This window comes from Capsaspora owczarzaki (genome assembly GCF_000151315.2).
Source record: "Capsaspora owczarzaki ATCC 30864 unplaced genomic scaffold supercont2.10, whole genome shotgun sequence".
Classification (NCBI taxonomy): domain Eukaryota; class Filasterea; order Ministeriida; family Capsasporidae; genus Capsaspora; species Capsaspora owczarzaki.
This window is the reverse complement of record NW_011887301.1, coordinates 965,804-987,754: the sequence shown is the minus strand read 5'-3', so window position 1 is coordinate 987,754 and position 21,951 is coordinate 965,804. Positions and strand designations below refer to the sequence as shown.

Genomic DNA, 21,951 nt, shown 5'->3' with positions numbered 1-21,951 from the left:
GATCTTGATTTTCGATCTTGATTTTCGATCTTGATTTGGATTGAATTCCCGTTTTGGATTTGGATTCACTCTTCCATTTTGCCATTTTGCCAAAGCAAATTCAAGCCACACTCAAACAAAACAACCAGTGAGTTTGTGAATCTAGAACCTTCCCTCCACCTTTTTTTTTTTTTTTTTTTTTTCCAAAGTCGAGCGGCCCCATGTATGCCATGCACACTGCAAGCACGAGATCGTGCACGCGTTCAACTTGGTTGACACTGCCATACGCTGGTCGCATCAGCACCATCGCATCTCGGCGCAGAGACAAACGCGATGTGCTCTTTTGCTTGTTTTTTTGTTCGGCGTGCACCCATTTTTGGGTTTTCGCCGCCTTCCTCCTTCTCCTCCCGCATCGCCCTGCCACCCTCCCTTCCTCCAAAACTTCAATATCCCGATCATTACGCATGTGTTGACATTGGTTGCAAGGCGAACGAGCGAGGTCGGACGCTGTTCTGTTGTTTCAAACTTTCAACTTGCATGCAAACAAGATGAACGAAACAAACAAACCAAAAAAAAAAAAACGATGAGCTCACCGTGTTTCTGTTCGTTCCCCCATCTGCGCTCTGCTCAGTGCCCGTCGAGAACCAGGAACAGATTGCCACTGACGTTGCCGTCGCCCCCGTCGAGCCCACCGAGGTCAAGGAGCGCGTGACCGAGAAGCGCTCGCAGGACGAGACGATCGAGAGCGACAAGATTGTCGAAACAGCAGCGACCAACGACGCTGTGACTGAGGCTCCGGCCTCGCCCGCCACCAAGGTTGTGCGTCTGGAAGAGTCTGCCGACAAGGCCGACGGCGCCAAGACGACCGAGGCGGAGGACAAGGCCGCCAAGGCTGAAGAAGCCAAGGCGATCGACGACGCCAAGGTCGACAACGCCAACGAGGCCGCCAAGGACGATGCCGGCAAGGCCGAGTCTGCCAAGGACGTTGAGGCTGTTGCTCCCAAGTCCGATTGAGCACATTGAAAGTGCGCAATGAGAATGCGACAAGGTCGCGTTTGCTTCATTCTGCTCGCCTTTCTCTTTCATTCTGCTCGCCTTTCTCTGCTCCTTTGCCCCCTTCCGTTAACATGCTGCAGCATGTGTTTGTTCATGCTGGTGCCATTGTGCTTGTGTTTTGTGTGTGTGTGTGTGCGTGTGTGTGTGTGTGTGCTTGTGAATGTTTTGTGTGAGGCTCTCGTGACGAATACATCTCGAAGCCAATCCAAATCCCTTTTGCGCGATCCATCCCACGATCTGGTATGCAAAACACAACTACACAAATGCTCATGTAGAACAACATGCAACGCGTAGATTGATGGATTTTGTTTGTCACACAGAGATCGGACCAGCTTGTCGCAGAACTTTTTGCTCTTTGCTCTTCGCTTTCCAATCCCATCCATCGCTTGTCGTCCACCCAAGCTCTTTTGTTGCTCCATTCCTTCTTTTAGTTTGAGCATTCGGCACCATTCTTTTTGTTTTGTTCCAATGCCACATCGCGATTTGAACGGCGCTCGTGCCGCGTTTGCCACCCGCGATGTCGAGCTTTCCCGCATCTCCCACTCTGGCATCTCGGAGCGCAACAACGAGTGTGTTTTTCTCTGCTGTTCATTGCTCTCCTGCTTCGTGGTGTTGTGCTGGGGTTTTGGTGTGGATTGAGTGGCTGTGCATTGGCATTGAACCCGCTTTCACACTGCTTCCATGCGCTGCTCAAGTACCCAGTGAGAGCTGACTTTTGCTCTTCTCTGACTCACTTGCTGGTTGGCTTTCTTTTGCAGGAGCACGAATCGACACATCAAGAGCGTGATTGGCGCTGGCTTGGACGGCGTGGCGATCTCGTTCGCACTCATCTGCGTGGTCGTCGGCGCGGGGTATGGCTGGGGCGTCGTCCTCGTCATGGGCGTCGCAGTCCAGCTGGCAAGCGGCATCTCGATGGGATTTGGCATCTATCTGAGCGAGGATGCCGAACTGCAGTATATCAAGCGCGAGCGATTGCGTGAAGAATGGTAACATCCATTCAAAGCACTAAACTCTTGGCGATGGAGCTATCCGTGTCGCCATCCAGATCATCTCAAGTGCTCACAATGCCGTGAATACGTGTGCTTTGCGACTTGTGGGAAAAAAACATGTAGGGAACTTGAAAACCACCCAGAAGGCGAACTGCAAGAAATGGTCGAGATTTATGTGGAGAATGGATTTAGCGATGAAGACGCCACCAGCGTGATTGGAATTATGGCGCGGTACAAGGAGTTTTTTGTCGACCACATGCTGGTCCAAGAGCTTGGGCTCCTACCTCCATCTCTTGCGGAAAGCCCCTGCCGAAATGGTAAGCACCAGCTGAGTGATGCAAGGTCAACGTCGTCGCGTGCCCATGCTCACCAGTGTTGTTTGTTTGTTCTTCTACTTTGCTTCCTGTCTTGCCGTGATTGTTGGTTTGGATGGGCTGTCTTCCCAGGTGTGATTGCAGCGCTGTCCTTCATTCTGTTTGGATCCGTCCCACTCATTTCCTTCCTGGTCTTCAGCCAAATCTCGTGGAGCGGCTTCAACGGCAGTTTCTTGATAACGGTGATTGCCACAGCAATAGCAGTTGGCATTCTAGGTGCCATCAAGGCCAGATATACGCACGAACCGTGGTGGCGCCGGTGCTGCCTGGCGCTTGTTAGCGTGGCGCTCACCGCAGTGGCGGCCTATGTGCTCGGTCTTGGATTGAGCAAAATTATCACTGTTGACTGCCTCAACCGGGTATGACGCCCTGCGCGCTAGAGTTTTTGTGTAGAAAAGTTATGTTGATCTACTTTTTGTTTTGTTTTTGATGAAAGTTAGCTGGCGTTCTGCTTTGGTGCTTGTTTCCTTGTATTGTGTCGTTCTGTTTGTTGTGATTCTGATATGTAAAGACGACTTGTTTTTGAGAGAGAGCGCGATGTTCTTTCCGAATCCGAAAACGCCTCACTTCAAATTTTGTTACAATTTGGAGTTCAAACATTCATTCCAGCTTGGTTGCAATGGACGATTCTGGGGTTGACGGACTTTCCATGGCACTCGGTACGTACCATTGTTAGCAAAGTGTAAATTTCTCAGAAACTCCCCTCACCTGTCACAATACAATAGCATGCGAATCTGCCATGGTGTCTCTGTTTGACGAGTCTGTCGCTGTCAAGAAGACGCTGCTCGCACAGCGACGGCGCCTCGACACTCTCGCAAGTATCAACGCAAGGCATCGAAACGCGGTATGAATGAGAGATGGAGCAAAGAGCGACATGCGAAACGAAAAAAAAAAAAAAAAAAAAAACCGCGAGAATCGGAAAAGCTGGCGGGAAAAAGCGCACTGTTTCACGTTGAACTGATCTGTGTGTGCATGTGCTTTTGTCAGCCTGGCTTGGTCGACGCAGAGACAGCATCACGAGCCATCCGCGGTGAGGCGAACGTCCGAGCGGGAGTGCTCGCGTTGCAGCAGCGATTGGCGTTTGGCGTCTGTCTGTTGCTCCAATTTCAAGACCGCGCTCGTATCCTGCAAAAACTGGTTGCGGATGAAAGCCAACAAGTTGGTACAAGTCCACTTGCCAAGCTGGCCCAAGCATTCCGAATGGCGGCGAGTGGCAGCACTCATCATCAGTCCGCTCCAGTTGCTGCTGGTGCTTTGGAGCCAATCCCGACGCCGCAGCGAGGCAGCGCTTCTGAGACACTTGGCATCCTGCCATCGTCAAATAGCCAAGTGTCAACTATTTCAGCTTCAGCTTCAATCTCTGCGACGCAATTAAGTGGAGTTCCGCAGCAGCAACAGCTTGTCGAAGCAGTGCCGTTGAACGACTGGAAGCAGCGAACGCTTGCACTCTTGTCCGAAGCAAAAGTGCAGCAGCACGTCACTGCTGCACAGCAGGCGCGGGTTGTGAACGAGCTGGTGGACGAAGTCAATCGTTTGGCGCTGCTGCAGCTTCAATCCGGGCTGTCCGAGCTTCAACGAACAGACTCGACATCGCTTGACGATGACGATGACATATAGTTGCTTTGTTCATGTGGTGTACAACAGCTGCTCACTCTGTAGGTTACATGATAACTGCAGAGGTGCAAATTCAATTCATTCAAACAATCTTTGATTCACTTTGAACTTGATCTTGAATGCTTGGCTTCTGAGCAAAGGAACATACACTGCAACTGCTCTCCAGAGTGCTAGGTTTGATCATCATCGCCATATGAATCCTGTGCGAGTCAAAAGTCGAGCAGGAGCTCTGGCAAAACTGCTTCAAGATGATGCGGCTCGATGGTGTCGCTGCCCTCCGCCTTGGCGACACTTGCGGCTCTCCCCATGGCTTCTGCCAAGCACCAAATGCCATTCACATCATCGCGCCGCAGCCGAGCACGAACAGTGAGGAAACGGCAAAAAAAAAGGTCATTCACACAAACACACGCAAACTCCATTGCAAGAGAAGCAGGCTGTACCAATGACAAAGACGCGCATGAACTCGGCCGTCAGTCGTGTGCTGTCCGAGGCAGCTATGTGTCAAACAGATCAATGATCAGAGTGAGAGTGGATGGACGCACAGAGGGATGGACGGACGTTGTGTTTTTCAATGTATGGCCGGGTTGTTTTTCCCGCCAAAAATCCACACTAACTCACTGCGCAGCTTGCGACCGCCCCACGATTGCTCAAAGATCTTTTCTATCAGAGCAGGCTTAAACGTCGGCAGGGGTGCATCCGCCATCGTCACCGCTAGCACATTGAGCAAAACAAGAGCAAAAAGGTGAACTGACTGACTCAGACACACAAACTCAGATCCACTTTGGAAGCACAATAAGAGTACAAGGCTTTTCTAATCAAGAAATGAAAGTGCAAAAAGGGATGTTGCGGAAAAGAGAGACACTCCGCCGGAAAGCAGCAGAATGTCAAAATCATCCGACTGCTGCTCCCGGCCAAAAACAACAGCGCGACTCCACTCTGGGTGCCATCACTCGTCAGTAAACTTGGCGCCACGCTTCTCGACAAACGCAGTCATGCCCTCGGCACGGTCCTTCAGGCCGAAAGTCGAGTGGAAGAGACGACGCTCAAAGTGAGTGCCCTCCTTGAGGGTCATTTCGTACGAGGCGTTGACAGCCTCCTTGCAGAGCTGGACAACGGGCTTGGAGAGCGAGGCAATCTTGCTGGCCTTCTTGACAACCTCCTCGACCAGCGTTTCGACGGGGTAGACGCGGGCAACCAGGCCAGCGCGCTCCATCTCCTGGGCAGAGTACTTGTCGCCAGTGAGGACAATCTCCATCGCCTTGCTCTTGCCCACGGCCTGGGTGAGGCGTTGCGTGCCGCCTGCGCCGGGAATGGTGCCGAGCAGAATCTCGGGCTGGCCAAACTGTGCCTTCTCGCCGGCATAGATGATGTCGCACATCATGGCGAGCTCGCAGCCACCGCCGAGCGCAAAGCCGTTGACGGCCGCGAGAATGGGCTTGCGCGACTCTGCGACGCGCGTCCAGTGAGCGAGGAAGTTGGTGTTGACGCACTTGGAGTAGGTCAGCGGCTGCATTTCCTTGATGTCAGCGCCGGCTGAACAGAGACAACAAGATCAAAAAAATGATGCAAGATCAAGATGGTGAGAATCACAATGAGATTCAGACAATGCACGACATGTCTGAGCAAGTGAGCATCGTTCCCCCAAGCAAAATCACAGCCTAGACCGACCTGCGAATGCGCGCTCGCTGCCAGTGATGACGATGGCGCCCACTGTGGGATCGGCGTGGAAGTGCTCCAGGGCCGTGTTGAGCTCGCTCATGAGATCGTCGCAGAGAGCGTTGAGTGCCTTTGGGCGGTTGAGCGTGACCAGGCCGACATTGGCGGTCGGCTTGGACACGAGCAGCGTGTTGAAGCTCAGCTTGGAGACGTCTGTGCAATGGTGCAAGGAGTAGGTGAGGTGTGTGATGTGTGATGTGTGGAGGAGATCAAAGTTGAGTGAGAGAGTGAGTGAGAGAGTGAAGTGATCGGGATCACTCGAACTGAGAGGGGCTTTCAGACCTGGGACGGCAGCCGACGAGCCAGCAGAGGCAGCAGTGGCAGTCGAGAGTGCGCGGATGGCTGCGGCAGAAGGCGATAAGGCTGACTGGACGCGGATGGCAGTGCGCAGAGCGTTCAGTGCAAACATGCTGCTAAGAAATGATGTTTGAATAAGACTGAGGATCTGAGATTGAAATGAAATAGAGGTTGCATTGGAAATCGGTCCTCAGCACCTCAATGTACATTATGTGCAGTCCAAGTCGAGCTAGCAGAACACAACTCACTCTTCATTTTGACAGAGCGTTCAACAGGACAACAGGATATCTACTGTACATTTTGAGAACGTCGATATCATGCCTGTGCTGAAAGCGTCGCAGGAAATGTTTGACGAGCTCGTCCGCGAGAACATGGACGAGTTTGAGATGAGCCGCGAGGAGGCAGTGACGGATGCATTGGCGCAGCTCGTGTCGCAGGGCATCCGGGACCACTCGAATCTGCTGACAGCCAGCCCGCAGGAGCACGCGATCGGACGCGCAGTGTCAGTTCTCGCGGCGGTGCTCGCTGCGGCCGAGTACGACTACCACAGCAGCAATGGCAGCAGCAGCAACGGAGCCGCTCTGAATCTGGACAAGCTGCAGCCGGCGCTCGAGCAGCTCCATGACGCTCTGGTGCTGGCAACGGCAAACGACCTGCTGGACAGCCAACAGGGCATGCTCGTGTCGTACACGGTCAGCACGGCGCCGACGCTCGTCAAGGTGCTCACCAAGCTGCAGGCTGTCCGCGACCTCGCTCCGAACGGACTCGCGTGCTGGGCGTTGGCATTGCAGTCCCTCGTTCGGGCGCTCGCATACATGCCGACGCGGCGAGAGCAGATCGACTATCGCGCTGCCGAACTCTTGGTCAAGCTTGTCGAGGATGGTCGAACGCTGCTGCTACAGTCGTCCACCGAGGTCGGCCAGCATGCAGCGCTGAGCTCATTGCTGCCGTCCCTCCGCGACGCCATGAACGCGCTGGTCGTCAGCTGCATGAACAACGAGGAGCTGCGTGTGCGGTACATGCTCGAGTTCCAGCTTGCAGGCTGTTTGGTCGGCACCTTGCGCGCGGGACGCGACGCGCTGGTGGCGTTTGCCGACAATGCCGAGCTGGGCATTGACATTGCACTCTTCCTGCTGGCCGTCTGCAGCGGCATTGTCTGCTTGTCCAGCGACGATGACGAACGCGGTGACATTTCCCGAGCGCACGACAACTGCCGCGATCTCGTCGAGGCTGGCGCGCTGGAGGCGCTGATGGCTGTTGCCGTTGCGGCCGCCAAGCACCAGGCGGCGTCGGATGCCCGGTTGCAAGCACTCCGAGCTGAGATTGCTGGCACACTCGCGCGCCTTGCCGTCAAGAATGAGTTTTGCGAGCAGCTCATGGACGGGAATGTGGCGGGCTTGCTCGAAGACACGCTCGCTGCAGACGCACAGGCCAACACGTCAGTGGCGCGCAGCATTGCCGTGCTGGGCAAAGCGCTTGCTGGCAACGACAAGTGCAAAGCAGCCCTGGGCAAATCCGCGACGTTCATTCCGCTGTTGATTGAGTGCATGAACCGGCATCCGTTGGTGCCGGCCGTCCAAGATGCCATTTCTGCGTCGCTTGCTGCGTTAGCCCTTCGCAGTCCCGAGAACTCCGAGCGTATCTGCCGAGGGATTGGCGGTGATTTGCGCTCCCGGGAAGCGAACGGAAGCGCAAACCACGATGACTCCGCTACCGCCTTTCCGGGCATCTCCGCACTCCTCACAGCCATCACGCTCCACCCGAAGGCAGCCCGAGTGCAGCGAAGCGTCGCTCAAGCCATTCGAAACCTCGTCTCGCGATCACCAGAGCTGCGCAAGCCGTTCCTTGACAACGGAGCCGAAGAGCTCCTGCGCCAGGCGCGCCTCGTTTCCTTGGAATGTGATGATGCCGCAAAGGCCGCGTTGCGTGACCTCGGCTGCGACGTGGACTTCAAGGAGCCGTTCAAGGGCGTCAAGGGCGGCTTGGCGAATGACGAGTTTTCGGCCCCTTCCGGCCCAATGTCCTCTCCCTTTGGCGACTCTGGGCTTTCAACCGTGACGAGCCTGAGTGATATTGTGCGAAATACCCTATAGTAGCGTGGTTTTCAGGAATACAGAAACGTGTACTTTTTCTTCAAAGAAAAAAAACCCCTGTGTGTTGAACGGACGTAGATCGAGATCGGGGAAGAGTTGTGGGCAGGTATAGTTTTGGCTTGGCTTGATTGTCGTGTCTGTTGTTCCCCAGGGCTGTTCTGTGCTGAGGTTTCTGTTGTTCAGCATTTCTGCAACAACCAAGTTCACTCTGCTCTCATCTACCGTTTGGCCCACGAGTACATTCATCTAGTAGGGCGTCTAGCTCATTTGGTAGAGCATGTCGTTAACACCGACAAGGTACGGAGATCGAAACTCTGGATGCTCATTTTTTTGTTCTGGAGCTTTTTTTTGTTTTTTTTTTTTGGTTGGTTCTGCGACGATTTCACTTTCATTCCCCCCCCCCTCCATTGCTCCAAATATCACGACTCAAGCACACTATTCTACTCGATCGGACAAGCCTCAGTCCAGTTCTCGTGTGTGTGGGGGTGCCAATTCAATCCCAATTTCAAAAAATCATGGCATCGCCAGCCACGTCGCTGTCGCCTCCGACGCAGCCGTCCACTCCATCATCGCAGCCACAAGCACAACAGCAGCAGCGTGCACTGCTGCTCACGACTGCGAGCGCGCTGGGCATCTCGGCGCACTCGTTCATCCACTCGTATACGCTGGCCTCGTCGCTCTTTGCAGTGACGATCGCGACGCCCGGCGGAGGGCCGCTCCACTTCCCAGAGACTGACGCAAACTCGCGACGATGGCTCGACGACTTTCTCGCCAAGCCAGCCGCGGTCCCGGTCGCCGTCGAGTCGCTCGATCTGACCCTGTTTGCCGCGCTGCTCATTCCCGGAGGCGCCGGCACCATCACGGATCTCCCGCACAATGCTGCTGTGGCGCACTTGGCAATGGCGTTCGATCGCGATAAAAGTACGCGGCGCTTGGGGATTTAGTTTTGGCGATCGGGGTCTGTGTGACTGAATTGCTTTCTGGGCGCTCATCTCTCGCTGTACCTGTTTTGTCGACAGAGCTCATCTGTGCCGTGGGATTGGGTGTATCTGTGCTCTGTGCAAGTGCGTTGCTTGGAAACAAGGGCGCAGACTGGCAGTTCGCCGGACGGTGCATGACTGCTGTAAGTCAAACAAAACGCTGGTGTAATTTCGTTCGCCGCCGTCCTGTGTCGATATTGCGTTTGGTGGTTGTTGTGCGACGGATATGAGGACGCTAATATGCTGCGGACGATGGCATGATGACATGTACGTCTGTCGCCCTTCCAACAGCCATCCAATGTCGAACTCGCCCGCACGACGCTGCTTGCCGAGCAACCGCTCCTGCTCGAAGACTTTCTGCGAGACAACGGCGCCTGTTATTCTGCCGCGAAAAGCGATTCCGTCCACGTTGTCATCGACAACAATCTCATCACTGCTCAGAACGATGCATCCACGCTTTCCGCCGTGCAGAACTTGATATTGCTTGGCAACAACAGCAGGCGAGAACGCAAGGCTGCTGCATGAACTTGTGGTGACTGCTGTGTTTGTGCAATGCGAATGCATACTGTTGGTACTATTGGTAGATGTGCTTCCCCTTCAATCTCCACAACTGTTGCAATTTTTTGCGTTAAGTGTGGTTGTGTCAAACAAGGCAAAAAAGGGGGGGGGGAAACTCGAGTGCTCGAAAACAAAAAACATGTAATAATAATCTTTCGTGACTTCTGCCAACAACGCGACACAAAATCAACCCGGCAAAAGGCAAAAACATTGCTTCAAGCCCATTGCGACATGGGTGGCTCCATCCCTGCCATTCCTGTGTCATCACCGAGCAAGTGCTGGATCCGCAGAGCCGGCGTCCGCATTGCAGACGGTCCTGGATTGGCGGCAGTAGATGCCTGAGGGAATGACGCGAATTGGTCGGGCAGCTGCTGCCCTGGTTGCGGAAGTTGCTGTGGCAGATGCTGTGGCAGTTGCTGTGGCAGTGATTGAGGTGGTTGGGATGGCTGATACTGATGCTGCTGCTGCTGCGGGAATGGTGAAAGTGGCTGCTGCTGCTGTTGCTGCTGCTGAACGGACTGTACCCATGGCAAGACAGTCCCAGGATTGGCGGCATAGCTCCCGTATGGAGGTGGGGTCACCAAGAATTTGTCAATGTCGGCAATCGACGGAATAAATCGCTGCGGCCCTCTATTGGTCATTTTGGCCAGCGATTGTCTTCGGTGAATCTCGTCAACGGGGTTGGGAGAGAAGCCTGGCGCTCCAGACGCGCTGGTAGTGGGCTGAAGCCCGTTCGCCAACCCGCCGCTCAGTCCCGCAACACCAATCTTGTCCAGCTGCATTTGAAGCTCCTTGTTGCGGACGCTCAGGTTCAGCGCCTCGTCCAACAGGGCCGAATTGGGCTCGAAAAAGTTCACATCCAGACCGAACGACGAGAGCCCGCTCAGCATGTGTTCGGGCGGCCCAGTCGTTGGGAAGGGTTGCGGCATAAGACTTGATTGGGAGACCGTGGCATGCACAGCAGGCTGTCCCTTGGAAGTGTCGGCTATTTGGTTGGGTGGAGTGTTGAAAAACTGGCTTGGTGCTACTTTCTGCTGGTGTTGGAGGTGATGGGGGTGATGAGGCTGTTGTTGCTGCTGTTGCTGCTGTTGCTGTAGGGTTTGAATTGCTGTCGGGTTGCCGAGTTGAGACGCCTGGAGTGCTTGGGCTTGTGCAAGCAACAAAGAAGACGATGTTGACTGCGATGGCTGGTTGTTGTTATTGTTGGAGAGCGTTGGCTGGAGTAGTCCCTGTGTCATGTGAGGGTCAAAGCCAAATGACAGTGCCATGGAAGATGCGCTGCCGGGAAGATGGTGATCCGAGGGGGTTGGAATGTGCTGCTCCAGCGGTTTGGAGCGAGACGAGGCCGGGGCAGCCATCGCACCGGATTCCGTCGCAGCGTTTGCATCCAGCAATGGAGTGTTCAAGCACACAATGCACTCGGGAGCTTGGGTCACGCTATTCAGCTTGACGTGCATCTTTGTCGTCATCCAGACGTACGGTCCTTCCTTGGTCACAAACCGGAAACGCACGACAACGACGTCGGTTGCGTTCGGATTGCCAAGCACGCGCCCGAGCATTTGAGAGAAGGCTAGCACGTCGTCGGGGTGGCAAAACAGGTAGATGGACTGGCCGATGAGCTCTTCAGCACCAAAGCCAACGAGCGGCTTGCAGAGAGAGGAGACGTACTCAAAGATGCCAAACAAGCTCAACCGACTCGTGAATGCCGTGATGGGTTGGCCCGTTCCGGGCTGCGGGTCGGGTTTGTGTTGCTGAACGCCCATGGGTCGGCCGAGCGCAACGAGCACCAGGGTCGGCTCTGCTCGCGTCAAAGGTCCGTGCATGTAGGAAGTGCTTGATGATGTTTCTGCGGGAGACGAACGTGCGCCGCTGCTAGGAGTTGCGCTGGAACGCGGAGAGATGCCAGTTGATGGATGCCCGGTCGTTTGTTCAGCCGACCCTGTCATTGGTGCGCCGCTGCCAGGAAATAGAACAAGCCGTGCACGAACCTGGAGCTGCTGATAGCTCCCGCTTTTCGAGCGCAACCGGTACCACAAATCCACAAACGCAGATCGTGATGCTGGGAAGATAATTCCTGCAACGCCGCCGTCCTGCTGCCGGGCAAGGTCGACAGCGTCTGGACTCTCCTGTACGGATAGCAGCTCCAGCATGGCCGTTTTGACATGCGCCATGACCGAGTCCAAGTCGTCAGGATGTATCCACTGCAAGGCATTCAGTTGCAGCACCTCCGCAGGTGTGCTGTAACCAAGCGTGGCGAGACACGCATGGGAGACGTGCAGAATCTCTCCCGAGATTAGACAAAATACATGAACTAGATCACGATCGCGGTCGATCAAGAGCTGGCACCAGTCTCGGTACGTCATTGTGTTGAGAGTCAGCGGTTGGCCCTGCGTCGAGCTGCTCGTGGTTAATCCGGGGCTGCTCGCTGGGGTGTCTGCAGCGTGTGGTTGTTTTGCAGATGGCAATAATAATGATGAGGATGGGTCTGCGGATTTGTTGGAAGCGAAGCAAAACAAAGGCAAGAATGCAATGCAAAATGAGAAAACTGGGCCAAAGCGAATGTTGGTCCCGACGCCGTGAATAAGGGAGAGGAAGGCACGCCATCCATTCTGCGCTGCGCTTTTGTACGTGATAGGACCATATGACAACCAGCACGAAATGCATCCCTCATCGTTTGTACTTTACCTGATTGCTGCTGCCGCTCGAGATGCTGAACCGTGTATTGTAGAATGTCTGCCTTGTCCAGCTTGCCCTTGTCCGAGCTCGCCGATTCCAACAGGGCACACTCTGGCACGAGTCTAGCCAGCGCTCTGAGGCTTGCATTGATGCGATCTCGCCTGCGCTTCTCAATGGCGTTGTGCGAATCGCGGTAGGATTGGGTTTTCTTGACAATCCGCCCTCGTCCTCGTCCACGGCCTCGTCCGCCGTTGCTTGCCCCTGGGACTGCGGCGGGTTCTGTGACCTGCATGGCTTCCTGGTCCGACGTGTCCTCCTCGTCGCTCGAGTCGCCCAAGCGAAGTCGCGACCGTGCCTGCTCGTCCGCCGCCGCGCCCTGGCTGCCTGGATGACTGTTCCCACCACCACCACCCCGCGCGCATTTTCGTGATCATGACACAGAGTTTGACACGAGTTGGCATGACGAAAGGAAACAAACAAGCGTGAAGCAGAGCAGAGAATAGCGTCAATACAACACAATGGTTTTTCCGCCAAAAAAAAAAAAAAAAAAAAAAAGCGAAAGCAAAGTCAAAGCAAAGCCAAAGGCAAAGCAAAGGGACATTCACTGCGATCACAAAGCAAAAGGACGCAAACCATGATCACAAAAAACCCCAACCCCTATTGAACAGCTCAAATGATTGACTCATGATTGAAGGGTGATTTTGAAAAATTATTCGACTTTTTTTCAATAGAGATCAAGAACAACAACACAAACCTGGTGGACGACGACGCCTTCCGCTTGCGTTGCGAGCCCAGCATGCTTGTGTTTGTAGTTACGTCGCAAAAGTGAGCGGGAAGGCAGAGAAGGGAAAACGATGAGCAAGGTGCGATCGGAGATCAAGAAATCAGAATTGGGAAGAAAAAAAAAAAAAAAAAAAAGACTGAAAAATAATAACGGGATTCGACTTTTTGGTTGGTGTTGTAACAAAAACAAAATACATCGATACCATCTTATAACGAAGCGAAAGCCATTTCGGTACCGTTGCGTTTCGCTCTTGGTTGAGCGTTTTTCTTTTCCACTCGTTTTTTTTTTTGTTTTGTTTTTTGAACTTTTTGTAAATGCGATAAAAAATGCCGGTCGCATTGCCACCGCAGATAGAGTTTGTTGCGCACAGGCCCAGTGTAGAGCCGTCGTCATTGTCGTCGTCGTCGTCGTCTGCTGCTGCGGCCTGGCAAACCAGCGTCGCGACAGCAGCCATGACTCGCCGTCACCATCCATCCCAGCAGCGTCGCCGCGTGCACAACATTGCCGCCGCCATTGGCGAATTATTGCTACTGAGCGAAGATGATGACGATGATGATGGTGATGACAGCGACGACGTTGGCCGAGTCGACGAAGCCAGCGAAAGCAGCGACACAAACAGCACTCGCAGCAATTCCATTGAAAATTCGATCAACGCTGAAATTCCACGCGCACCGTCGCCGGTGGTGGTGGACATGTCGCTGGAAGCCGCGTCGCTTGCCCTGGCGCGACAGTTGCAGATGGAGGAGTACGAGGCATTCGAGCGCGGCAGTGGCTATGGAGCAGCAAGTGGGGACGACCCCTTGCTCAACAACAACACTGCCAGGCGCCAATCGCCGCGACACGGCTTGGTGCGGGAGGTGTATGAGCGCCTGCCGCTGGTCGCCGTCGTGCTGCTGGTGGCATGCTTCGTGTACGCCGATCCATTGGCGCACACCCGCCGTCGCCTGCTTCAGTCCTGGCTGGACGACGACGTGGACGGCGTTGTTGCCGAAAAGTTCGAATTGCCCTTTTGCCCCAATGTCAAGCGCAACAACTACTACCACTACCACCACAACTACCACCACTACCATGAGGACGCACCAAGCAGTCCAAGCACATTGCAGTACTCGCCATTCGATGTAGCGCTGCAGTGTCCGGCGACAATCACTGCAGCCCAGCAACAAGCCAAAAGGAGCCAAGCCAAAGAAGCCGAAGCGGCTGCCAAATCCGCGTGGCGTTCATCCTTCCTCACCCAGTCGATCAAACCGTACAGCCAGCTGCCTGCGCCAATGCGTGCAACAGCATGCGTCACTTTGCAGAACAGTCCGCTGCACATGTGCGCAGAGGGTATGACGGCTGGATTCGGCGCGCCGCTTGCGGAAGGCAGACCGATCGTGGGCGAGCTCGTGCCGGTCGTGCCGGATCATGCGTGCCAGCCCCTCGCGCCACCGCAGCGCGCCATGGAAAACTCTGGTTGGGTTGCTTTAGTGCGAAGAGGCGACTGCTCCTTTATGACCAAGGTACTGTGTGTGTGTGTGTGTGCGGTCGCAAATCGTTTTTCAAAATGCGTTTGCTTGTTGTTTTGCCCCGACCTGACTGGATCTTGTCTGTGGCTGTTGGCTTTTTTATCTAGATTGCAAATGCGGAAGCAGCAGGTGCCAGCTCGGTGATTGTGTACAATGACAACCCTTCGGAAGGGCTTCTCCTCATGCAGCCTGAAAACACGGTGGACGCGATTCTGCTGCAGTTTCAGCGGATTGCCGCCCTGGAAATGCTCGTACCGAGCTCTGGCGACACTCAGTCGCAGGTCACAGCCAAGCGTAGCCCGCAGTCCATTGGCATTCCATCCATTTTCATCACGGCAGACAGTGGCAATGTGCTCCAGTCGCTCATCACGTTGCACTCGACAAATACTCCCTTGCGTGTTGAAATCAACGCCCGGCCTCCCCTACGAGTCTCGGCGTTTCTCATCCGGCTCTCCTATGTCGCATTGCCGCTGACATCCATTGTGTTTGCGGCCGTGTCGTTGACAATCTACTTGCTCCGGTTTAAATCCTCCGCTCACGCTACTTCGGCAGAAGACCTCCGTCGCATCACTGCTCGCCTTGTCGAACAACCATTCCCTCCAGCCAAGGTGGTGCCTGGGTGTGATGTTTGTGTGATTTGCTTGGAGGCATTTGTTTTTGGCAGCCCCGTCGTGCTCCTCGACTGCCGCCACTGCTACCATCGACGCTGCATCGGTCTGTGGCTCGAAACCAGCAGAACTTGCCCCATGTGCAAGCACGATCTCCTCCGTTCTCAATAGCGCACTTGTGTCGACATGATTTTGTATATTGTAGCTTGCATTCGAAACGAAAAACACACAAAAGCATGGTGAAACGCAACCAATTGCACAAAGGCCAGCGACGCTCGCTGGAAACTGATCAACTTGTCGGGTCTTAAAGGCCAATGTAGTAGGAGCGGCCACCAGGATTGTGGATGGGCAGGGAAATGGGCGAAGTGCAAGTCCACTCATACCAGACCTTCTCGCGAGTGCAGTTGCGCCAGACATGGATCTCGATGGTCTCGTCAGCCTTCACAGAGACGGGTTGCTAAAGCGGGGAGGGAGAGAGCAAAGACCAGGCAAAACAAACACTTGAGCAAAACTGCAAGAATAGTCACCGAACAGGAAAAAAACAATACCTTGAATGGGAACAGAATTGGGAACCAGCTGAACATGCCAGTGGAGAAGGTGTCGGGCACTATGCCTGCAAGAGGAAAAACAACGCAGTCATCAAGCATGAGAATCATGGCAAAATCGCACACGATTGGTGTCGGCGCAGCTAGACATACTCAACATGACATCCTTGTAAAGAACAGTGTCGAAATAGCCGGCAAACCCGTGAAGCGTAGTGTTGTGGGGAGCAGTGAACGTGACTGAAGTGTAGCGGGAGTTGTCGATCTTGGCGGCTGCACACAGAGAAACAATGTTTTTGAAGGCAACCCCCATTCAAAGTCAAACCAAAGCACAAAAAAACCAACACGCCAAAACCAATCCGTCCAATAAACTACTCACCACGGTTGGGGTGCTCAAAGGTGAACACGGGGACGGGCGGATTGGTGATGGCGGCGTTCTTGAGCAAAACCACGTATGGCGTCTCGAATGCCTTGCGCTCGTCCGGGGGTGAAAAGTGCACGTACTGGTTTCGGACTTCAATGTAGAGCTTTTGCGATGACAGAGGAGCCAGGTAGCTTGTGTACTTGGAAGGAATGCTAACACCATCAGCTGCCGATTCCAAACACCAGACAAGTCAGTCAGTTGTGGATGCTTGGACTTTTTTGTGGTCGTTTTACAAGTAAGGAGCAGCAACTTACGCTTGAGCAGACGCTGAGCGCCATCCAGGCACTCGGGAGAAAGCTCGTTGTCGCCAAAGGAACCAAGAAGCTCACTAACCAAAATATCAGCCTGGAGACACGCAAGCGCAAAGTCAGAGGGACATATGGGGGGGCTGGTGTGATGAAAAACACGCCGAATAGAGCATGGATCAAACCCTCACCAATGCAGGCGGGTTCCAGGCGCGCATATCACTCTCGATAATCTCCACCGAGTCGAGCCATTCCTCATTCTTGCGCACCAGCAGTCTACCCCCCCCCCAAGATTCAGAACAGACACACAGATTTGTTTGTGCAAGTTAAAACCCAGCAGCATTTTGAGAAACGCCGTCAAAACCATCCCCAGAAGTTAGACCTACGTGGCGACAGCATTGGGATTTTTCTCGACGGCGTAGACCTTGACTTTGCAGTTTGCGCGCTCGGCGGCCTCGAGGGCGGCCTGCACCAGCGGACCACGGCCGGCACCGACGACCATAATCACAGTCTCACGGGTAGCGCGCTCGCTTTCGGGCACACGATCCTCAAGAGCCAGCTCGACAGCACGGCCATACTGAGCATACTTGACGGGGTCGCGCTCGAAAACTTCGTATGTGGCGGATTCGAGATTGTCCATCAGCGGTTGAAGCGGAGCTTGAAGACTGTCTTCAAACGAGCTCGAGGCACGGGTGGCCTCGTCCAGGGCCGGCAAGGTGTCAAACAGGTGACCAATGTACTGCAGATGGTTTTCATAAATGGTTGTGGGAGTCGTCGTGTTGTCGACAAACTGAGCTGCCTTGCCCTTGCCCTTGCCCTTGCCAGACGGCGAGGCCTGAGCAGCAGCAGAAGCGGCGGCCTTGGCATCCGGGGGTGAGATGAACTGGTTGGAGCCGCAATCGACCACAACCTGGGTGCCGAATTCCAAGAACTCGCGCACGACCAACTGGTGTCGCTTTGAGAGGACCGGGAAGCCCTTGTTGTTGGTGAGGAAGCTGCTCGACAGGCAGAAGAGGCCCTTGACGGGCTCGCCCTTCCAGCGAGCAAGCGATTGTGGCGAAGGGAGGTTGTCGGGAAGCTCGAGGGCGACTGCAAGGCGGCCATTGTAACCGCACAGCGTACGAAGCGTGTTCCACAACTCCCAAGAGTCCTGTGCGCGGGTGGTGACTGGCGCGTTCGCCTCAGTGCTGCTGGGCTCGCCGGCCATCGGAGTGGCAGTCACACGCACCCACACGGTCATCGACAACGTCGAGTTCAAAAAGTTGGACAGGACTCGCGCCAAGTTGGCAATCGACCTCGGGGCCTTTGCGTCAGCCGCCACAGGTGCTACGGTCAGAGGCAGAACGACCGCTGGCAGGGAGATGTGCGACGCCCAAGCGGTATCTTGCTCGAACATCTGTACAGGCGATGAAACAATCCGGCAGATCAACAGTCAGTCAGCCTGGATGAAGTAACGTGAAGCGAGTTTCCTCAGTGATGCTCGGAGAACTCTGATCGGCGGCGGTCTGCAGATATTTACGTCATCCCTACAACCAACACCTGCAAAGACGACGACAACAAAAAAATCTCACCTCTTGAGCCTTGATGCGCTCGGCAGGGTCTGCAGAGTCGAGCTGGGTTTGCACGGTGGACGAGATTTGGCCGACGACCGACGAGCTCCAATCTAAAGTTTTGTGTGGGGGTATTGATCCCAATCACATGACATAGAGTCACCATGGCAGATGCAGTAGTGATGAACGTGAGTTGCATTCAAGGACGCATGTGCTGGACAGATTCGAAGAAAAAGAAAAAGCCATGTGTGTCTTCAGCCAAAACCATGCAACGCATCGCCACTCCGACCGTCAACCCGTCCGTAGAGTTGGATCAGGGTGGTCCGTGTCGACATCACTCAACAGAAAGAGAGAGAGCGAGGGAGACGCGCGCGCAAGGGAAGGGAAGGGACTTACCGCCAGAGTAGAGATCGAGGTCGGCGCGTGCGAATGCGGCATCGCCCTTCGCAGCGGGATTGCGCAGTGCACGGAGGGGATGGGCGAGAGGGACGACAATAAAGTCAAAGCCAGTGGTCATGGCGACGTCGAGGAGGGCGTTGATGCCCGTCTCGGGGTTGGTTTGTGCTTGGACACCGCACGACAAGCGCTTGCTGCGAGGCATTTGTGTGTTATTGGAGTAGGTTTGAAGTAAGACTGGACTGTGGTAGACTTTTGGCAAGTTCCGAGTGCAAGTCTGAGAACGATGAGAAAATAGATCGAACGAGAGAGTTAAGGGGGGCGGGGACGGAAAATGAATGGAACTGAATGGGGAGATGGCCGTTTTTTGTTGCTGCTGTTTGAATGGAACAAACGCAATGGCTCACAAGGACAGTTAAGACGGGTGTATTACAGGTGTATCAAGGAAAAGGTAAGGCTCCTTCCAAACCAGCCCAAAACAAAAGAAAACCATCAACGCATCCAACAAAGCAGTCCAATCTCGACAGAACTTAACAAAAAAAAAAACCAAAATGAACGAACGACTGACGCATGGCTATGCATAACCACCGACAAGCGAAAAACGAAAAAGAAGAGACTTGAGAGAAGCGAGAATGGGTCGAGCAAGGGGAAAGAAGTAACCTCAAAGAGGAACAAGGGGAAAAAAAAGAGAAAAAAAAGACAACAAAGTTGGCTTTACTTCTTGTCCTTCTTCTCCTTCTTTTCCTTCTTTTCCTTCTTCTCCTTCTTTTCCTTCTTCTCTTTCTTGTCCTTGGCAGTAGAAACACCATCGCCATCCTCGTTTCGGCTCTTCTTGGTGGTCTTGACAGACTCGGCATCGCTATCGTCGTCGCTGTCCTCCGCGCGGCGCTTGTTCGATTTGGTCTTCTTGCTATCGTCTTCGCTCTCGTCGTCACTGTCGGCCTTCTTCTTTGGCTTTTCGGTCTTCTCGGCCTTCTTGGACGAAGTCAGGGTCATGTCCGAAGCGGCATTGTAAGACTTGGTGTCCTTCTTGGCAAACTTTTCGAGCTTGGTGGGGGTCTTCGAGTTGCCAGCAAGACGGGTAGTCGCCTTGCCCTCGAGCTGCTGCAATCGCCGCTCAACCTTCTGGCGGTTCTCAAGACCCATCTCGGCGTTGGGGGAGTCGCCGAGGGCGTCGATACGCGCGGAGAGCGAGGTCTTGGCGGCAAGAACGCGGGAAATCTTGCCCTTCAGCTTGGGGGCAGCCTGGCCGACGAGAGACGCGTGGTAGATCAAACCGTACTTGGGTGTGTCGTGCTTGGTCTTGAGCGCGCGGAAGAGAGCCTTCTCGGCACCGAGAATTTGAACGGTCGAGGCGGGGTGCTTGGCGAGCGAGAGCAGCGAGCCAGCGTGCGAGATGAGGCGAGCGCCGACAAGCTCACCGACCATGGTCGTGAGGTTGGGGGCGATGGCGTTCATGCGGTGCTTGAGGTAGTCGTACAGCTGGGTGCGGTACTCGGAGATGGCAGCAACCTGCTCAGCGAGGTAAGTGATGTTCTCGATATCCTCATCCGAGATCTGCAGAACAAAAAACAAGGGGGGGGGGAAGAGGACGAGAGAGAAGACGTGAGGTGAGACAATTTGTGAGACGAAAAAATCCGAAAAAGAGAGAGGAAAAAAAAAAGGCCGACAAAACAAATACTCACTTCAGTGCCCATGGAAATCTGAGCAGCCTCCTTGACTTCCTCGACAATCTCCTCGGGAAGGACAGAAAGAAGGTCGACAGTGTCGGCGTTGGTGCGGGCACCCATCAGCTTGACGGTGCGGGCGTAGGCGAGGTTGTCAGTGACAATCTTGCCCATCTCGGGGAAGTGCCAGCCGTACCACTCGCGCACGCGCATCGAGTAGGTGTTGAGCTCCTTGTCCAAATCATCAAGCAGAGCTGCGATCGAGGCGAAAGAGACGCAAGGGACGAAAGGGACGAAAGTGAATTGAAAATACACCAACACTTTGGTGCTGAGAGACAAAAATGCACTCACAAATTGCCTGGACGATCATGGTGTCGACCTTGTCGGGGCTGAACTTGAGTTTGTAGCGGGACAAGCTGTGCGACAGACCGAGGGCCATGGCGTTCATCTCGTGCTCGGGGACACCTATTGAGGTCAGGGGGAAATACAACAAGGAGGGGGAAAGGTTAGACAGACGAAGCAACGAACGCTGATGTGCATCCATGAAAGAGAAAGAGAAACCCGCCCAAAAAAAAAAAAAGAAAGAAAAAAAAAAGAACAAAGAAAGCAGAAAATGTCTCAGTGGTAGTGACAAAATAACGTTTTTCTGTCGGTCATGGTTATGCCCAGACACCAAGATTGTCGTCAAGGTGGGGCTCCGTGGATATTAACAGTTAATCCATCAATGACAAAAGTCTGCTTGCTGTGCCGAAAAAATGCGAAACTCCCTTCCCCTCTAACTCCAAAAAATTGATCACAACGATCAAAGCGCCTCGTGCAACACGCGCGCATTGGCGTTGTCTGCTTACCAGTGAAGAGCGAGGGGAGCTGGGAGCGGATGCCGCGGATGAGCTCGTTGACAACGTTGTTGTTGATGCACTGAATGTCGAGCTTCTCCTTGATCATGCCACCAAGCTTGGGATCGGAGACGGCGAGCTTCTCCTTGAGCTCCTTGGAGATGATGGACTTTTCGAGGAACTTCTTGAGCTTCTTGTCGAGCTTGCCTTCAACGACGGCGGTGGCAGCGGCGAGGGCCTCTGGCATGTCCTCGAACTTGGAGAAAGCCTGGAGCTTGACCCTAAGCAGAGGTTAAAACAGAAAGAGGATTTCATGATGAGCATGCCAAGGTCAAGGTCAAGGTCAAGGTCCAGTTCCAGGAGGAAAGGGGAAAAAAGAGCTCAAGATCTCAAGCTGAAAGCGATCACTGCGAGTCGGTTGTGATCCTGATCCTGCTGAGCGCCCGCTGAGCCGATGATTGTGTGTGATTGCGCAGTCCATGTCCAGACAATGCTTCAAGTTTGACGCAGGAGCAGCGAAAGGACGGAAATCGAGCAGGCGAGAAAACACGAAGCTCAAAGCAAAAGCAAATCCACACGTGGACTTTGACAAAGACTCGAGCTTCAGCCACGTTCTCTCGCCGCCCCCCCCCCCGCCGTCCGCCTCCAATGACCAGGCGGAAAGAGCGATGTGAGGGTGAATGCTGCGGTGAACTTAGCCGTGGACAACCAAAAATGGCCCATAATGGTGCCGCGTTCACCGGCTGCGAAAAAACAAAAAAATACATCCACACCCCTCGCTTTCAACGCATTTTTCCCCCCTTACTGCAGCCAGTGAAGGCAGGCACAAATAGAAGCGCAAAAGTATACATGTTGTGTGCATGTGCCCATCTTTTCACCAGCTCTAGAACTATTTTGATGATTGAATCGTTGCCAGGCCCTTTTGTTTGTTTCTCAAGTTGTGAGAGGCTTGAAAAACACCAACCCAGAATACGAGCGCATCGCCCCTCTCCCCTCTCGCTCCTTCGCTTCCACTTGGCGACTGGGCGACTGCATGTTGTTGTAGAGTTTGCCAGCTGTGGG

At 54.1% G+C, this 21,951-nt stretch overlaps 11 protein-coding genes and 1 non-coding gene across 12 annotated transcripts; 7 read left to right on the top strand and 5 right to left on the bottom strand.

The window, feature by feature from the left end:
- The first annotated feature begins 67 nt into the window (after window positions 1-67).
- CAOG_06113 (hypothetical protein) lies at window positions 68-1,259 on the top strand. Its single transcript, XM_004345653.2, has 2 exons — window positions 68-127; window positions 611-1,259. Coding segments are annotated over exons 1-2 (384 nt in total). The 5' UTR covers window positions 68-126; the 3' UTR covers window positions 994-1,259.
- A 212-nt stretch (window positions 1,260-1,471) lies between these two features.
- On the top strand, window positions 1,472-2,956 carry CAOG_06112 (hypothetical protein). The gene is made up of 4 exons (XM_004345652.2): window positions 1,472-1,604; window positions 1,794-2,021; window positions 2,148-2,341; window positions 2,471-2,956. The coding sequence occupies exons 1-4, from the start codon at window positions 1,504-1,506 to the stop codon at window positions 2,761-2,763; spliced, it is 816 nt and encodes a 271-aa protein (XP_004345702.1). The 5' UTR covers window positions 1,472-1,503; the 3' UTR covers window positions 2,764-2,956.
- Window positions 2,957-2,977: 21 nt separating this feature from the next.
- Window positions 2,978-4,100, top strand: CAOG_06111 (hypothetical protein). The gene is made up of 3 exons (XM_004345651.2): window positions 2,978-3,057; window positions 3,124-3,242; window positions 3,386-4,100. The coding sequence occupies exons 1-3, from the start codon at window positions 3,018-3,020 to the stop codon at window positions 4,013-4,015; spliced, it is 789 nt and encodes a 262-aa protein (XP_004345701.1). The 5' UTR covers window positions 2,978-3,017; the 3' UTR covers window positions 4,016-4,100.
- On the bottom strand, window positions 4,010-4,797 carry CAOG_06110 (hypothetical protein). The gene is made up of 3 exons (XM_004345650.2): window positions 4,631-4,797; window positions 4,453-4,506; window positions 4,010-4,325 (listed from the first exon to the last, which is right to left on the bottom strand). The coding sequence occupies exons 1-3, from the start codon at window positions 4,713-4,715 to the stop codon at window positions 4,222-4,224; spliced, it is 243 nt and encodes an 80-aa protein (XP_004345700.1). The 5' UTR covers window positions 4,716-4,797; the 3' UTR covers window positions 4,010-4,221.
- Window positions 4,798-4,805: 8 nt separating this feature from the next.
- Window positions 4,806-6,137, bottom strand: CAOG_06109 (enoyl-CoA hydratase; the record flags this gene model as incomplete). Its single annotated transcript, XM_004345649.2, has 2 exons — window positions 4,806-5,545; window positions 5,681-6,137. The coding sequence occupies 2 exons, from the start codon at window positions 6,135-6,137 to the stop codon at window positions 4,959-4,961; spliced, it is 1,044 nt and encodes a 347-aa protein (XP_004345699.1). The 3' UTR covers window positions 4,806-4,958.
- A 116-nt stretch (window positions 6,138-6,253) lies between these two features.
- CAOG_06108 (Armc6 protein) lies at window positions 6,254-8,192 on the top strand. Its single transcript, XM_004345648.2, has one exon. It carries the CDS (start codon window positions 6,343-6,345, stop codon window positions 8,116-8,118), a length of 1,776 nt encoding a protein of 591 aa, XP_004345698.2. The 5' UTR covers window positions 6,254-6,342; the 3' UTR covers window positions 8,119-8,192.
- A 178-nt stretch (window positions 8,193-8,370) lies between these two features.
- CAOG_09716 lies at window positions 8,371-8,443 on the top strand. Its single transcript has one exon. It is a non-coding gene; the product is annotated as a tRNA-Val (tRNA).
- CAOG_06107 (parkinson disease 7 domain-containing protein 1) lies at window positions 8,380-9,694 on the top strand. Its single transcript, XM_004345647.2, has 4 exons — window positions 8,380-8,415; window positions 8,550-9,039; window positions 9,138-9,241; window positions 9,390-9,694. The coding sequence occupies exons 2-4, from the start codon at window positions 8,634-8,636 to the stop codon at window positions 9,621-9,623; spliced, it is 744 nt and encodes a 247-aa protein (XP_004345697.1). The 5' UTR covers window positions 8,380-8,415; window positions 8,550-8,633; the 3' UTR covers window positions 9,624-9,694.
- Window positions 9,695-9,794: 100 nt separating this feature from the next.
- On the bottom strand, window positions 9,795-13,130 carry CAOG_06106 (hypothetical protein; the record flags this gene model as incomplete). Its single annotated transcript, XM_004345646.2, has 3 exons — window positions 9,795-12,141; window positions 12,342-12,724; window positions 13,087-13,130. The coding sequence occupies 3 exons, from the start codon at window positions 13,128-13,130 to the stop codon at window positions 9,872-9,874; spliced, it is 2,697 nt and encodes an 898-aa protein (XP_004345696.1). The 3' UTR covers window positions 9,795-9,871.
- Window positions 13,131-13,406: 276 nt separating this feature from the next.
- Window positions 13,407-15,489, top strand: CAOG_06105 (hypothetical protein). Its single transcript, XM_004345645.2, has 2 exons — window positions 13,407-14,615; window positions 14,729-15,489. The coding sequence occupies exons 1-2, from the start codon at window positions 13,443-13,445 to the stop codon at window positions 15,398-15,400; spliced, it is 1,845 nt and encodes a 614-aa protein (XP_004345695.1). The 5' UTR covers window positions 13,407-13,442; the 3' UTR covers window positions 15,401-15,489.
- On the bottom strand, window positions 15,409-18,618 carry CAOG_06104 (protein arginine methyltransferase 5). The gene is made up of 9 exons (XM_004345644.2): window positions 18,387-18,618; window positions 18,012-18,103; window positions 16,827-17,836; window positions 16,632-16,716; window positions 16,450-16,540; window positions 16,151-16,360; window positions 15,928-16,044; window positions 15,778-15,842; window positions 15,409-15,686 (listed from the first exon to the last, which is right to left on the bottom strand). Exons 1-9 carry the CDS (start codon window positions 18,589-18,591, stop codon window positions 15,534-15,536), a joined length of 2,028 nt encoding a protein of 675 aa, XP_004345694.1. The 5' UTR covers window positions 18,592-18,618; the 3' UTR covers window positions 15,409-15,533.
- Window positions 18,619-19,099: 481 nt separating this feature from the next.
- Window positions 19,100-21,740, bottom strand: CAOG_06103 (nucleolar protein NOP5/NOP58; the record flags this gene model as incomplete). Its single annotated transcript, XM_004345643.2, has 6 exons — window positions 19,100-19,943; window positions 20,072-20,307; window positions 20,405-20,518; window positions 20,902-21,170; window positions 21,584-21,632; window positions 21,695-21,740. The coding sequence occupies 6 exons, from the start codon at window positions 21,738-21,740 to the stop codon at window positions 19,101-19,103; spliced, it is 1,557 nt and encodes a 518-aa protein (XP_004345693.1). The 3' UTR covers window position 19,100.
- Between the last annotated feature and the right edge of the window lie 211 nt (window positions 21,741-21,951).

Bases quoted from the DNA above. Each gene is read 5' to 3' on its own strand.
- CAOG_06112 (XM_004345652.2), top strand. From the start codon at position 1,504: ATGCCACATCGCGATTTGAACGGCGCTCGTGCCGCGTTTGCCACCCGC. The intron at 2,022-2,147 runs GTAACATCCATT...AAAAACATGTAG, and splicing joins GAGCGATTGCGTGAAGAATG to GGAACTTGAAAACCACCCAG. The intron at 2,342-2,470 runs GTAAGCACCAGC...CTGTCTTCCCAG, and splicing joins GGAAAGCCCCTGCCGAAATG to GTGTGATTGCAGCGCTGTCC.
- CAOG_06111 (XM_004345651.2), top strand. From the start codon at position 3,018: ATGGACGATTCTGGGGTTGACGGACTTTCCATGGCACTCG. The intron at 3,058-3,123 runs GTACGTACCATT...ACAATACAATAG, and splicing joins CGGACTTTCCATGGCACTCG to CATGCGAATCTGCCATGGTG. The intron at 3,243-3,385 runs GTATGAATGAGA...TGCTTTTGTCAG, and splicing joins ACGCAAGGCATCGAAACGCG to CCTGGCTTGGTCGACGCAGA.
- CAOG_06110 (XM_004345650.2), bottom strand. From the start codon at position 4,715: ATGGCGGATGCACCCCTGCCGACGTTTAAGCCTGCTCTGATAGAAAAG. The intron at 4,507-4,630 runs GTGAGTTAGTGT...TTTGACACATAG, and splicing joins GGGCGGTCGCAAGCTGCGCA to CTGCCTCGGACAGCACACGA. The intron at 4,326-4,452 runs GTACAGCCTGCT...GGTGCTTGGCAG, and splicing joins CATGCGCGTCTTTGTCATTG to AAGCCATGGGGAGAGCCGCA.
- CAOG_06108 (XM_004345648.2), top strand. From the start codon at position 6,343: ATGCCTGTGCTGAAAGCGTCGCAGGAAATGTTTGACGAGCTCGTCCGC.
- CAOG_06107 (XM_004345647.2), top strand. From the start codon at position 8,634: ATGGCATCGCCAGCCACGTCGCTGTCGCCTCCGACGCAGCCGTCCACT. The intron at 9,040-9,137 runs GTACGCGGCGCT...TTTTGTCGACAG, and splicing joins GGCGTTCGATCGCGATAAAA to AGCTCATCTGTGCCGTGGGA. The intron at 9,242-9,389 runs GTAAGTCAAACA...CCCTTCCAACAG, and splicing joins CCGGACGGTGCATGACTGCT to CCATCCAATGTCGAACTCGC.
- CAOG_06105 (XM_004345645.2), top strand. From the start codon at position 13,443: ATGCCGGTCGCATTGCCACCGCAGATAGAGTTTGTTGCGCACAGGCCC. The intron at 14,616-14,728 runs GTACTGTGTGTG...TTTTTTATCTAG, and splicing joins ACTGCTCCTTTATGACCAAG to ATTGCAAATGCGGAAGCAGC.
- CAOG_06104 (XM_004345644.2), bottom strand. From the start codon at position 18,591: ATGCCTCGCAGCAAGCGCTTGTCGTGCGGTGTCCAAGCACAAACCAAC. The intron at 17,837-18,011 runs GTGAGATTTTTT...TCGCCTGTACAG, and splicing joins AGCGCATCAAGGCTCAAGAG to ATGTTCGAGCAAGATACCGC. The intron at 16,045-16,150 runs GTGAGTAGTTTA...CTCTGTGTGCAG, and splicing joins CTTTGAGCACCCCAACCGTG to CCGCCAAGATCGACAACTCC.